At 47.6% G+C, this 14,109-nt stretch overlaps 1 protein-coding gene across 2 annotated transcripts; it reads left to right on the top strand.

Annotated features, from left to right (window-relative positions):
• The first annotated feature begins 930 nt into the window (after positions 1 to 930).
• GFRA4 (GDNF family receptor alpha 4) lies at positions 931 to 14,109 on the top strand. 2 transcript variants are annotated; one of them, XM_010710569.2, is made up of 7 exons: positions 931 to 1,228; positions 4,089 to 4,169; positions 7,165 to 7,510; positions 10,521 to 10,630; positions 11,538 to 11,672; positions 11,761 to 11,918; positions 13,915 to 14,109. In XM_010710569.2, exons 1-7 carry the CDS (start codon positions 955 to 957, stop codon positions 14,059 to 14,061), a joined length of 1,251 nt encoding a protein of 416 aa, XP_010708871.1. In that variant the 5' UTR covers positions 931 to 954; the 3' UTR covers positions 14,062 to 14,109. The 2 variants fall into 2 exon arrangements, with proteins under 2 accessions (XP_010708871.1, XP_010708870.1); XM_010710568.2 differs by having other exon boundaries at positions 931 to 1,237.

Below are 14,109 nucleotides of genomic sequence, written 5' to 3'. Positions count from 1 at the left end.
TCCCATCCCCTGGAGTCACTCTGTATGTGGCCATCCTGCTGTAGAGAGGAAGAGCATTTAATAGCATTGCAATGGTCTGCTCCGGGCCATGAGGATATGGCATCACCAAACCTTGCTGGTGGTGTTTAATTTATTGGTGTGCATGTAGCAATGACTCCTTCCTCCAGTGCTTTTCTCCGTCCTTGCAGCATGGGGAACAGAGCATTTAGTATTTTCACAAGTAACTCTGAGGGGAATTTGTAGGCATTTGGCAAAAGGCAAGACAAAACAGTGGGATTCCTGGGAAGGTGGTGACAGCAAACAAGGGCCAACTCCTGGGACACACTGGGCTGGCTCCTTGTCAAAATACCCCCCACAGAGCAACTCAGACCTTCATGGAGGGTGTGAGCAAGATTAGATTTTGTGCAAGGAGAAGAGAGTGGAGTGTTCAACAAGAATGGGTTCGTGTTAATGTCAGTTAGCAGAGATGAGATAGAGAAGTGAGGGGGGAGAAGGCCTTGGAGAGCTTTCTATGCTGCACATGGGATAGGACGAGCATGTACAATCTGGCTTCCAGGTTGACCCCATCTGGAGCCACTCTCTCAAATCAGGAAGGCCCTGGTCTCAAGGATGGAGGTGGTTTCTCCATCTAGCTCCTCAGTGAGAGGTGTAGGAAGCAGGGGCTCTTCATCATCTAGACCATTTCAGCCCCACCATGGTGCAATTTCTGAGTAGGAATGGTGAGCCTGGACATTTAAATCCTCCAGCTGATACCCTGGGCAGAGATCTGCCTGCTTAAGAACTTCAGAAGCAAAGTATTTGCTTGTGGAGTGAGTGGCGATGTGGCTGATTTCCACCTTCGTATCTGAAGGTGGACATCCCAGCCCGGTCCATCTCATGGGATACACAACTCATTTCCCACCTAGGGTTTCTCCATCAGCCTCACATCCCTCCTTTGGTTTTCTTGCAGAAGGTATGGCGGAAGCTGTCAGCTCAAGCAGGGACTGCCTTCAGGCAGGTGAATCCTGCACCAACGACCCCATCTGCAGCTCCAAATTCAGGACTCTCCGGCAATGCATCGCAGGCAATGGAGCCAACAAGCTGGGCCCCGATGCCAAGAACCAGTGCAGGAGCACAGTGACTGCTCTGCTCTCCAGCCAGCTCTACGGCTGCAAGTGCAAGCGAGGCATGAAAAAGGAGAAGCATTGCTTGAGTGTCTACTGGAGCATCCACCACACGCTGATGGAAGGTCAGTTGGGTACGGTGCTCTTTTCTTATGGTTTTCCCAAAAGCTAAGTCCCTCTATAGAGCTCTCCAACATAAAGTCAGTGTGATGAAGGTCATACGTTTCATACCCTGTTCCATCTCAGGACCTATGATGCCTCACAGTATTGGCATTTTTAGGAAGATATCCTGAAAGCTTGAGACATCTCCTTTCTTTTTGTATGTTGTCTTCTTTTTTATGATGTTCCCAGTATACCTTGAGATATTCTCTGGAGAAATGCATGGTATGTTTTGTGTGTAAATAGAAGTATGCTAGCCAAGCCCTGAAGCTGCGTATTTTACAGAAAAGTTTGTGCACTGAAGAAAAAAAATGGTGTAAATTTAAAACAAATCACTCTCTTGGAGGATCTCAAGTGCACGGGTGTCTTTGGGTTAGTGAAGATTTGGGGCTGGTGACATCAAGTTGGAATTTAAAGAGTTCCCAGAGCTGGTGTTTAGTAAGTTTGGATTTTGACGTTTTTTAAGAGTCATCATAAAATTGCACCTCTGTGGTCATAACTCTTCGTTGTCAGGCTGGTGAGTATTTTATGCACCATGAAAATTAAAATGGGGAATAAAACAGAACCTTCCAACCATAGGCTGCGAAATAGATTAATAAAACACTGCTGGCTGAAAGCTGGAAGGAAAGGTGCAGGGGTGACAGGCCAAAAGGTCAAGCAGAACAAAGAGGATGAAGATCATAAAGCACTGGCTTGACAGAATAGGAACTGCTTGATCAAGTTCTCAGAAAGCTTTCAAATAGTGAAAGTTGTGGTTCTGGGCAGCCTGGTCTGGTGGCTGGTGACCCTGCACGTACCAGTGGGGTTGAAACCAGATGATCGTTGTGGTCCTCTTCAACCCAGGCCATTCTATGATTCTATGGTAGTGCAGCTTGCAGAGCACAGAGCGTGGTGATACGTACTGACTGGGGAAATAAGAGGCCCCGGCACCACCCAGGATCTGATCTTTCCCCTAATTACCAAGTGAAGAAGGTGGGGAAGAGCAGAAGGTTTGGGTAACAACTGGTCTGAAGTAATGTACGTGTGCAGGACAGCGATGCCAGGAGGATTCCCACTGCTGGAAGAGCAGGGAGAGGATGGCAGGGAGAACTGGGAGTGGACAAGGGCCAGGTGTGCATCTCCAGATGGATGCAGGCCAGGCTGGGTGGGATGTTGGTCCAGCAGCTTCAGACCTTCTCTTGTGGATGGGTTATTGAAGAGACTGCCCTACTTCTCTGGTGTCATCTTCTGAGCCCTGCATTTTTGCAAGCATCAAGCTCACTTGCATTGCAGATTCACACTTTCAAGCCTTTGATTTCCTTACCTTAATTTCCTGGGGGAAATATATTTCATAATAGTCACGTGTTTCAGAGTCCTTACACATGTTTAATTGACTGAGAAAGGAAGCCAATCTACGTGCTCCTTGTAGAGCTTTGTCTTTCAGTCATACGTACCCAGGAGGCTGTAAAAAGCTTCCTAGAAGCCCTCTTATAAAATCAATTGTGGAAGTGTGTGCTCAGGGAATTTATAAAGCGTACTATTTACTCAGCTTCTCTTGTGTGTGCCTGTGTTTAGCCACCTTCCCATTTGGAGACACAATAACATGATGACAACCCGATAACAATTCTCTGATAAGGTGCTATATCACCAGGACATAAAACTGCTATGCTGGAACATACAAATGGGCCCCTCTCCAGTCAGTAACGATGCAAGATATTTCAATGAAGGTGTAAAGCTGCCTTGTAATGCACCTGTGGTGATTGCACAGTGCTGTGTACCCTGGGAGCCATTTCTTCCTGACCGCAGCTGGTGATCAGCATATGCCCAGAGCAAGAGGTTTGATAGTCCTTTTATCCCAGCCAGTACATCTGCTGCTGCTGTCCATATCCATCTAAATGTCTAATAAAAAAAAATGATACCGAGCTGTTTGCTTCAGTAATATTCTGTAGTATCTATCAGGGTGACGGGGCATTACAGACCATTGAACGGATGAAAGGGAAGCACCAATTGAATGAAATTAGCTTCCCAGTGACTTAAAAATGAAGAGGGGAAGTGTCTGCGGGAGTTGTGGGTCATTAGCTCAGTGCCAAGCAAGAAGGGGCTGTAGGCAAGAAGAGGTGTTAATAAATACGAAAATGAAATGTTGCCCTACTTGCATCCTAGGAAGAGATGAGGACCACTGAACAAAGGAGGGATATAAAAATATATAAGAACGGTGTTGGAAACACCATTGCATGTAGGCAACAGGAGAAGAGGTGATTCTCCAAGTTGTGCCAAGGAGGGTCAGGTTGTGTATTAGGAGATGTTCCTTCTCTGAAAGAGTGGTCAGGCATTGGCACAGGCTGCCCAGGGAATGGTGGGGTCACCATCCCCAGAGGTGTTCCAGAATCATGGAGATGCAGCACTGAGGGATGTGGTTGGTATATATGCTAGGGGTGGGTCGGAATGCTGTTCCTAAGAGGTCTTTTCCAACCTTAATGATTCTCTGACTCTATGACAGTATGAGCTCTGTCCATAAGCAAGAGCTTGTGTTACAATCTGGTGTCCTCAGTGGCAATCTCAGAAAGGGGCCCAGGACTTGAACTATACAAGGTTGCAACTCAGCTCTTCTCAGAGGTGTTGATCTAGTCCATAGTTATGATATATTTTTAAAACCTAGCTGCATTCTGTTCTCTTCTCTAAGGATATGATCCCAACAGTTGCTGTGACCTTGACTATCCATTTACTTATGACCTTTAGAGCACAGTTATTCTTGGACTAACCAAGCTAATGTGTGCTACAACTGTTGAGCCTTGTACATCTCAGGCTCTTCTGCTGCCTTCTCACCAGATGCTCTTTTCACACCAGGCATGAATGTGCTGGAAAGTTCTCCTTATGAGCCATTCATCAGGGGCTTTGATTACGTCCGGCTGGCCTCCATCACTGCAGGTAGGTGGCTGAGAAGATGCTCTTACACCGGCTGGTTCAAAGTGGGAGAACTGGCTGTCAAGTGCTAAGGAGGAGGCAGTCCTCCGTGGTCTCTCATGGTCTCTTTACAAAGAATTGCAGAGCTAAAGTCTTGAAACCATTTTTTTTCAAGGACCTTCCTACAAATCCTGTGCCTACAAATCCTGTCCCCTGAAGAAACACTTGCAATTTTTATCATTTTGTTTTTTAAATGCCCATTCTGAAGGGTTGGGGCTGAAGGGCAAAGTAGGAAGGCCTCTTGTGATGAGCCATCATCTGTGGGCTGATTCTCCATAGCAGGTGTATCACCTGTGCAATGCAGAAACCCAGATGAGCACTGGATGGTTGCTTGCCATTAGGGACTAGAAGGTGCTTCCTCATCAATCACAGGTCAGATACCCCAAAGGCAAAAAGGTCAGTAGTCCAACCTACTGACTTGATCCCAATTGCAACCTCTAACCCCACGCCCTGAGGCCAGCCTGTGGACTCAAGCTTGTGTTCTGCTCTGAATCATGTAATCCCCTTAATAACACGAGCAAAGCTGCCCTACTTTTTAACCTCCTTGAGGGCATGAACCCTTGGCTCAGCAGCTAAAAGGTCAGTGCTGTAGCTTTTTAGCTTTTAGCCATCCATCACCAATGTCACTGCTGCCAACATAACCTGTACCAAAACCATGGGAAAGCTTTACCCACAGTGATTTTTGTTACCAGAATACCCACCTGGAAGCAGATGATTTGCTCCACTTGTGTCTCTGGAAGATGTGTCAAAGCAGCAGTCCTCTCACATCTCTTCCTGAGTGTGCACCTGGCTCTGAGGTGGAGGACACAGCTGGAGTGAACCCAAGCAAGCAGGGAGCAGCACATTCCTGCAGCTGATGGATGGCTGCAGTCCCCTCGACAGCGAGGCACTTGTTAGGTGAAAATGTCCAGGAGCAAATTAACCCATCAGCCCTTGACAATCTGACCAGCAAAGGGAAGGGAGATGCTCCCTGACCTCACATCTTCTTATTGACTCCACTTGACTGATTTGAGCATGCAAAGTGAAGCATGCACAAAGCTGTTTGCCAGGTCACGGCCTTCTTCACAAGAGTTTTTTTCCTTTTTATTTTTTCTAGAAGTCCTACAGGGCTCTTCAGAGCACAGCAAAATCCATCCAGGAACGGGGATTTTTATGCATGGTTAACACACAGACAGGTTTTTAAAGCAGATTGAAACTGGTTGGGCAGCAAAGCCAATGAGCCTGGAGCAGCAGGGATACGTACCAAAGGACTCAGCATCCATTGAGACACGTGATGTTTTTTGTTTAAAATTTTTCTTCCCTATTTATACATCAGAACAGTCCATAACACAGCTCATGACCTGTCACACTGTGCCTGTCCAGTGCATGGAATTATAGGATTGGCCTTGCCAAAGGTTCCTCTTACAAATACACTCCAAAAGTTCCCAAGAACTCGTTGAAATGTAAGACATTCCCATGATGCTATGCCAAGTCAGAGTGATAGATGTTTTTAACCCAGTTTTACGAAAAAACAATATGTGGCCACTATTAAAAATATAAAAGGAGAATGATATCCCTCCACTCTAATTGTAATAGTGAATGTTAAAAGTAAGACCTCCGTTGTTGCGTGTGAGCAGCAGAACAACTAGCATGTTCCCTGTGATTCATTAGCTGATTGGGTAATGAAACCCTTCCAAGTAACATTCCCACACATTTTCTGACAGCTCCCCTGTGTAAACTGATGCTCTGAACAATATTTATCTCTGGGCATTTTTAAAGAGAAGCACTTATGTTGTAGAAATGCACCGAGCAAAAATGCCATCCATTGTAAAATAACTGAAAAACCTGAAATTCATCTTCTAGTAAACAGCAGAGACAAAACGAAGGGGAAAATAAGCAGCTCAGAGATGGAGCATCTGACAGTGGCTGCAAAAATAAAGGAGGGCAGCCAGTTTTGAAGTGCTTGGAGTGACTGTCAATGCATCAGCACTTGTCACGGTGACTGGATGGTTTTAACTCCTGGTCAAAGACAGGGCTTGACTTTGCAGCAGAAATTCTTTTATTCTGGGGATTTTTCCTCTGCAAAAAAGAATCTTCTCTGCTGGGGAAAACATCCTTCTAAGTGTGCTTCAGGTAATGGGCTTAATTCAGAGAGATGAAGAATGTATTCAAATTCATTTCTCTAGCACATGTAGGAGCCTCTTCTCATCTCTACAATCAGCAAGAGCTTAATGTCTCAACAGATCCCTACTTTTGACTCTGTAGCATTCTTCCTGATACAAAAGAGAGCTCCATCCACCTTTGAAATAGTTTCAGGATCTATCTGCACCTCCAGAGGCCTGAGGAAACTCACTGCACAGGGAAAAGAAGTTGTGGTGCAAGGGTCCGAGCAGATCAGACGTATCAGGAGATCTGGCTTGGCCATTGACTCGGTGTTTGATCTAGGGCAAAAGAAAATCCATTGGAATAAATCCCATCACACTGGTGGATCCAGTTATGGTCATACATTGATGTGTCTTCTAATGTGGTAGCAAGGGTAATTGGAGGACAGTTGGACTAGATGATCTTGTAGGTCCTTTCCAACCTTGTGATTCTATGATTCTATGATTCTATGATTTATGATTCTATGAAATGGCTGCTGCCTCACCAGGCCTTGGTGTGGTTAAATCATGATGATCAATGCCTGAGGTAGAGCAAAAATGCCCAAGGTAGAGCAAAGTCTCCTTTCATTAAATGCAGGAATGAGGTAGAGCAGGTTCTGGGGTGTGAGGTTTGTTTTGTGGCCATGGCATCTCTCAGGAAAAGAGGATTTGGCTCTCCTGCAACACAGAGCAGATGTGGACTCCACAAGGCCACAGCCTTCCTGAAGCCAGTGGTGGCCACCTCAAGGAAAAGGTTGGGAGGAAGGTCTTAAAACGGGGCGCTGCTGCCTGTGGGAGCTGAGCACTAAACCCCATCGCCATCTTACACCAACCCGCAGGGTCTGAGAACGAGGTGACCCAGGTGAACCGCTGCCTGGATGCTGCCAAAGCCTGCAATGTGGACGAGATGTGCCAGCGGCTGCGGACGGAATATGTCTCCTTCTGCATCCGGCGCCTGGCTCGGGCCGACACCTGCAACCGCTCCAAGTGCCACAAGGCCTTACGTAAGTTCTTCGACCGCGTGCCACCCGAGTACACCCACGAGCTGCTCTTCTGCCCCTGTGAAGACACAGCCTGTGCTGAGCGCCGGCGGCAGACCATCGTTCCAGCCTGCTCCTATGAGTCCAAGGAGAAACCCAACTGCCTGGCACCGCTGGACTCCTGCCGTGAGAACTATGTCTGTAGGTATGTTCGTGTGGTGGGGTGGGTGACATGGAGAGAGGGCACCCAAACAAGCCTGGGGTTCTTCAACTGGGGGCAACCCGGTGTGCAGAGCTGTGTATTTTCCTGTAGGATTCTGGTGGAGTGCACATATCTCACCATTTCCCCAAGGGAATGGCATGGAGATGTGTCAGGGGAGGGAGCAGGTGGGATTTAGGGAAAAGCTCTGCCCCAGAGGGTGGTGGGCATGGAACAGGCTGCCCAGGGCAGTGGTCATGGCCCCGACCTCATGGAGCTTAGGGAGCACTGGGACACCTCTCTCAGACATTGCGTTTGGGTTTTGGGTGGTGCTATGAGGAGCCAGGAGTTGGAATCGATGGTCCTTGTGGGTCCCTTCCAACTTGGGATATTCTATGATTGTATGATTCTGCAATTGGCTCACCACAACCTAACATAGTGTGAGTGGCTCCTTCCCTATGACCCGTGACTTTGTTTCATGCCCTGATATGGAAAGTGTTAATGAACAGAACAAATTGGTGTTGGACCCTTATTTGAACTTTCCTATAAATTTTGGATTCATTCCAAAGAAAAAGCCCACTATGGAAATATTTCCAGGAAGCTAAGCAGAGATGCAGCGTGGAGTCCATTCCAGACTCATGCATGCACTCATACACAGAAATATCTTAATTTGGATACTCACATGCACACTCCTGATTTATTTTTCCCTCAACTGCACTTTTTTCACCCCTCTATTTCTCAAAACGTCTTTGATATTCCAGAAGCTAGGACAAAGGAGAATGGTTTTAAACTGAAACAGGGGAGGTTTAGGTTGGATATTTGGACGAAGTTTTTCACACAGAGGGTGGTGAGGCACTGGAACAGGTTGCCCAAGGAGGTTGTGGATGCCCCATCCCTGCAGGCATTCAAGGCCAGGCTGGATGTGGCTCTGGGCAGCCTGGTCTGCTGGTTGGTGACCCTGCATATAGCAGGGGGTTGAAACTGGATGATCACTGTGGTCCTTTTCAACCCAGGCCATTCTATGATTCTATGATTCTATGCAGTGATGCTCCCAGCTCCATGTCCTGTGTGCAGCTCTTGCCATGAGCAGACACCTGGAGGAGAGCAGAAGAGCAAGGCCAGTGTAGGACATATCTCCCAGAACTGTTCCAGGCTCTAATTATTCTGGGCTTTGGGACTTCCTGAACTGAACACTTCTAGCACGTCATCCTTAAAGTGCATTAAAAAATTGTCTTTTCCTAAGAGAAGGTGAAGACTGCTGCATGTAGCACACATCCTCTTGGAAGGGTGGCCTGGCATTAATGCACCCAGTAAAGCTGATAACAGAAAAACTGAGATACAGAGCTGATGCTGACTCCAAAAGATGCAAAGTCCTCTAGTCCCACCAGTTCTTGTTTGAAAATTCCCCCCAGGTATCCAGAGAATCAAATCAGACGGGTACTGCCCTCTCCCTAACAAGACAAGTGAGCCCAGAGGGAAAGAAGAGGTTCAAAAGGGAGAGTGCTGCTTCCCAAGAGGCTGGAAACCATTTCCCACAAACAGCACAGCTGTTAATTATCCGGTTCCTTGGTCTCTGAATGTATAATATAAAACAATCTCTAGAGACATGGCAGGAGCAAGGGGTGGAAGTGTGACCCGGTCAAAGCCAGCAGTGCAGAAAGCACAAGGAGAGCCAAGAACAAATCATGGCACTTTGAAGGAGTAAAATACCCCAGGGCAAATCCTGCTGCACTGCTAAGTCCTCTTACCAGTCCTAACCCTCTCCAGCTCCCCAGCTTGGAGATGTGGGCTCTACTAACAAGAGTAGTATAAAAATTGCAGTTGATCCCTCTCTCCTTCAAATAATACAACAAAGATTTGGTAAGCGTACTTTGCCTGGCCATAGCACAGGTGAGAGAGGTTGATGTGATGGTCGCTGGCTGCTTGACTAGGTGCATCTGTATCTCCAACAGTTCTATGTCCTACCTGAGAGCCCCATGTGGATGACTTAAATTCCCTACCATGTCCAACTGCCACCAGACGTGCCAACAATTGTCCCATTGCTATAGAATTAAGTGTCAACTATCTGTTTGGCAGCATGATTTATTGAGTTTATCCTACCAAGGTAGTAGGGTAGCCGCATGCAAAGAGCTATCTGGCATGTCTGAAAGATTCCTCTATTTCCTTGCATGGAGGGTCCCAACAAGCCCAGAACTGGGTCTCAAAACCACTTTGAGCTGAGAGATTTGATGCTTTCAGCCCAACCGTACAAAAGCTGAGGCACAACAGTGGTTGAAGTACTGTGGCATGCGCCTCTCACTCCACAGACCCCAGAGAGTCCAATCTTCTGAGAGTGGGTGCCGGTAGCAGAGGAGATGGCAACAGCCATGGTGATGGAGAGAGCATATCAGAGCCTTTGGGCATTGCCCTTAACCTGAAGATATCCTCAGCGACATTTAGAGCATAATCTTTGAAGAGAGAGAGAAAGTGGACCAGAGTGATTCTCTCTTTCAGCAATTCAGTCCAAAAATGAAGGCTTAGGTCTCTAGGGAAGATTAGTACTCTGGAGTCAGATAGCTGCAATAGAGAATGAATTATCTTGCTGTCTGCAACAGCTCTTCCTTTGAAAATCAGCTTTGCACATCAGAAAACAAACATTTCTTCCAAGATCGCACCTTACTTGCAGTCCCAAAGGATGCTTGTACAACATGACCTAGAGCACCTCTCCACATCTCCTCTCAGGGTGATTAAACTCACTTCTGGCTTTGCTGGAGGGGCAGGCGAGACGAAAACCTGTGTTGTGTATTCAAACTGGCTTAACAACAGCTACAGCAGCACAGAATCTTGTGAATATTATCCCCTTCTGTGCGAATGCAGCAGACACCTCCAGTGTGCTATTATCTCTCTTTTTGCCCCAAATATTTCTTCTCTCAAGTCTCATTTAACCGTGCCCATAGCAGGGGGGTTGGAGCTCGATGATCTTTAAGCTCCCTCCCAGCCTAAGGCGTTCTATGATTTTGCATTCTTGCTCCAATAGGTCGCGTTATGCAGAGTTCCAGTTTAATTGCCAGCCATCCCTGCAGACTGCAAGTGGCTGCCGGAGGGACAGCTATGCTGCCTGCTTGCTGGCCTACACCGGGATCATAGGTAAGGTCCCATGTCCTTCCACTGCTCTATCTCCCACTCCCTGAGTGGGAAGCCTCCTGTATCGCAGCCAGTTGAAAGCTATGAAAGTAGAAAGGTGGACATGTGAGAGTAGGATCTCAAGGAGACCCCACTTTAACTCTGCTATGTGAAAGAAGGAGCCTGAGCCATGATCATGAGGTAACTTCATGATAGCTGCATCAGAAGGAGGGAAACCACACATCACGAGCTGCTGCAAGACCCTGCTTGATGCTCATGGTGATGGGTTGTCCCAGAGAACCTGCTCCGCTGGGTGTGCCCTGATCTCACTGCTGGATTTTCCTGTCATCCTCCTGACTTCAGAGGATGTCAAACTGGGTTTTCAGATGCTGCAGAGGCCCTTCTGGCAGCTGTTAGCACAAGCACATCCAGAGTCCAAAGAGAAGCGCCGATGGCCATTGGACTTGGTCCGTTCCAAAGGGAAGGGATAAATTGGCAGCTGTTTGGGTCAAGATTTCATTCTTGAACCTTGACCTTCATTTCATCCTTCCTTTGTTGTCTCTGACCATTCTGGAGGCTGAGTTTGGTTTCTCTGATGCCAGTGTGAAAACCTCCTCAAATATTCACAAACAATATCTGAATGTTACTAGGAAACCTCAGCTCCTGGGAGTTGCCCATTCCTTAGACTTAGAGCACACTTTAGTTGACTAAAGGCCTTGGTGGTGGTGGAGTGAACTAAGAGACAGAAAATGACACTCTTCTCCTCCCTGGGAGCAAAGCAGAGCTGTGACACCAGCACCAAAAGGGTTTTCTCATCACATAGGAGCATGACTGAAATTAACCAGAGCAACATAAGAGAGCAGCAAAGAGATGATATTGTCCCCCCTTGGATTCCCAGCTTTGGGGTAACACTTCTCCACCCTTCCCATAGGCAGCCCCATCACTCCAAACTACATTGACAACTCAACCTCCAGCATAGCACCCTGGTGCACGTGCAACGCAAGTGGCAACCGGCAGGAAGAGTGTGAGAGCTTCCTGCACCTCTTCACTGACAACATCTGTCTCCGTAAGTATCACCCAAGGAAGGATGCATGTGCTGGCCCTTGGGAGCATTGCCCTGATGGTGCTTTTTTCCATCTCTTCCCCACACAAAGAAAATGCCATCCAGGCCTTCGGCAATGGGACCTACCTGAACGCAGCCACAGCCCCATCCATCCCCCCCACCACACAGATGTACAAGCAGGAGCGAAACGCCAACAGAGCTGTGGCAACCCTCAGCGAGAACATCTTCGAGCACCTCCAGCCTACCAAGGTAGGAGAACCTGGCCCAAGGGTTGCTTGGCTGTATCTGTGCCTCTCCGTGTTCTCCAGCCCTCCTCACCGCAGCTCCATCTTCCAACTGTGTCATTGCATCTGCATGCTGATAACCAACCTCCCCTTCACTTTCTAGAGTCCCTGACTCATCTTCTTCCTCATGCCACGACATCATCTTACCCAACACCAAGCAAAAGGCAATGCTATCCTGTTCTTCACCCTCTCCTCAGTCCCGCTGCTCATCATCTCTTTTCTTTCATGGGTGGTAATCATAGAATCATGGAAACATAGGATGGCCTGGGTTGAAAACGACCACAGTGATCATCTGGTTTCAACCCCCTGCTGTGTGCAGGGTCGCCAACCAGCAGCCCAGGCTGCCCAGAGCCACATCCAGCCTGGCCTTGAATGCCTCCAGGGATGGGGCATCCGCAGCCTCCTTGGGCAACCTGTTCAGTGCCTCACCACCCTCTGGGTGAAAACCTTCCTCCTAATATCCAACCTAAACCTCCCCTGTCTCAGTTTAAAACCATTCCCCCTTGTCCTATCACTATCCACCCTCATAAACAGCCCTTCCCTCTCCTGTTTATACTTTCCCTTCAAGTGCTGAAGAGAGGAAGCTAATGAGAGAGATGGGTATTCTAGGAACATCCCTGTACTTTCTGGGAGTGTAGAAGAGAACCAGAACCACTGGTTCAATTCCTTGCCCAGTTGTGGGGCATTCACATAGGTGCAGACAAGCTTTTCAGCTGCTGGAGGTCATACATTGAAACTTAACTGAGCAAGGATCACCAAGCATTGAAAAACCTCAGCTGAAAGATTCTACCCATCGGCAAGTTTTTAGTATCGAAGTAATATTAAATTGAAACTGTTCTAAAACAAATACCAGGTTAATTTACTGATGATGACAGTAATAAGCATTAAATATTTTATTATTAAGTGAAAAGCAATGACCTTGATTTGCCGCCCACTAGAGTAATCTTCAGATTGAATTATTTTACTGTTGAATAATTAACAGTGACCCTGATTTGCTGAACATGCAGGTAAGAGAAGCTGTCACTAGATTCTGAAAACTGAGCATGTGCCTTGTGTTGAGCTAGATGGTACCTCCTGGGAGCTTCCACATGCAGGTTTTTAAAACCTTTTCCCAAACCATCTCACACAGCTTTGTTTTCACCGAGCAGTTATAAGGTCTTGCAGTAGGTGCAGAAGTGTGGCCTCAGCTTCCCAAACTGCTTTTCAGGGCATGGGTGGCCATGCACAGAACAGAGATATTTTCATCAGGGAAGAAAACCATTTGCATGTAGGAGAGCTGGAGGACTTGGTGCTCACCAAACCTTTGTGCAACCTGAGTCTAAGTCCAAGACCCTGCACTGACAACTTTATCCAAGCCACCACTTGCAAGTGATGGAGAAGCTGTGAAACTCCTTCATGATTGACAGCCTAGTCCAGATGGCCACGTGCACAGTACTTTCGTGGTATCATGGAATCATTAAGGTTGGAAGAGACCTCTGAGATCCCCAACCCACCTCCATCATGCCCACTGTCCGGGTCCCTCAGTGCCACATCTCCACGGTTCTGGAACACCTCCAGGGATGACAACTCCACCACTTTCCTGGGCAGCCTGTGCCAGTGCCTGAGCGCTCTTTTGGAGAATACATTTTTCCTCACATCCAACTTGAACCTCCTCTGGCACAATGTAAAGCCATTACCTATGGAGTAACCTACCTGGGTCCCAGCTGCTGCTTGGTGAAATGCCTCCTGATGCCATTGAGATACCTCCAATACTTGGGGACATCTCCACCTGGAGAGGTCACCACATCAAGTCATTGGCTAGTGATGACTCCACGTGTATGGATGTCCCCTGACCAAAGTGGGCATTCAGGCCCCCATCTTACAAAAAGAAACTTTCATCACCATCATCTCCAACAGAGCTGAGCTGACCACAAGGCTAAAAACCATGACAACTCACCCATGCTTCTTCCTTTCTCTTGCAGGTGGCTGGAGAGGAGAGGCTCCTGCGGGGCTCCACTCGTCTGTCATCAGAGACCTCCAGCCCAGCAGCTCCCTGCCACCATGCAGCCTCCCTGCTGCAGCTGTGGCTTCTCCCTACTCTTGCTGTGCTGAGCCTCTTTGTGATGTGAAGCAGAGTGGGATCACGCCGGGCAGTGACTCTCTTTGTGTTGGTTTCT

This window comes from Meleagris gallopavo, chromosome 4 (genome assembly GCF_000146605.3).
Source record: "Meleagris gallopavo isolate NT-WF06-2002-E0010 breed Aviagen turkey brand Nicholas breeding stock chromosome 4, Turkey_5.1, whole genome shotgun sequence".
Classification (NCBI taxonomy): Eukaryota; Metazoa; Chordata; class Aves; order Galliformes; family Phasianidae; genus Meleagris; species Meleagris gallopavo.
The sequence above is the reverse complement of the archived record's forward strand: the minus strand, read 5'-3'. Positions and strand labels throughout refer to the sequence as shown.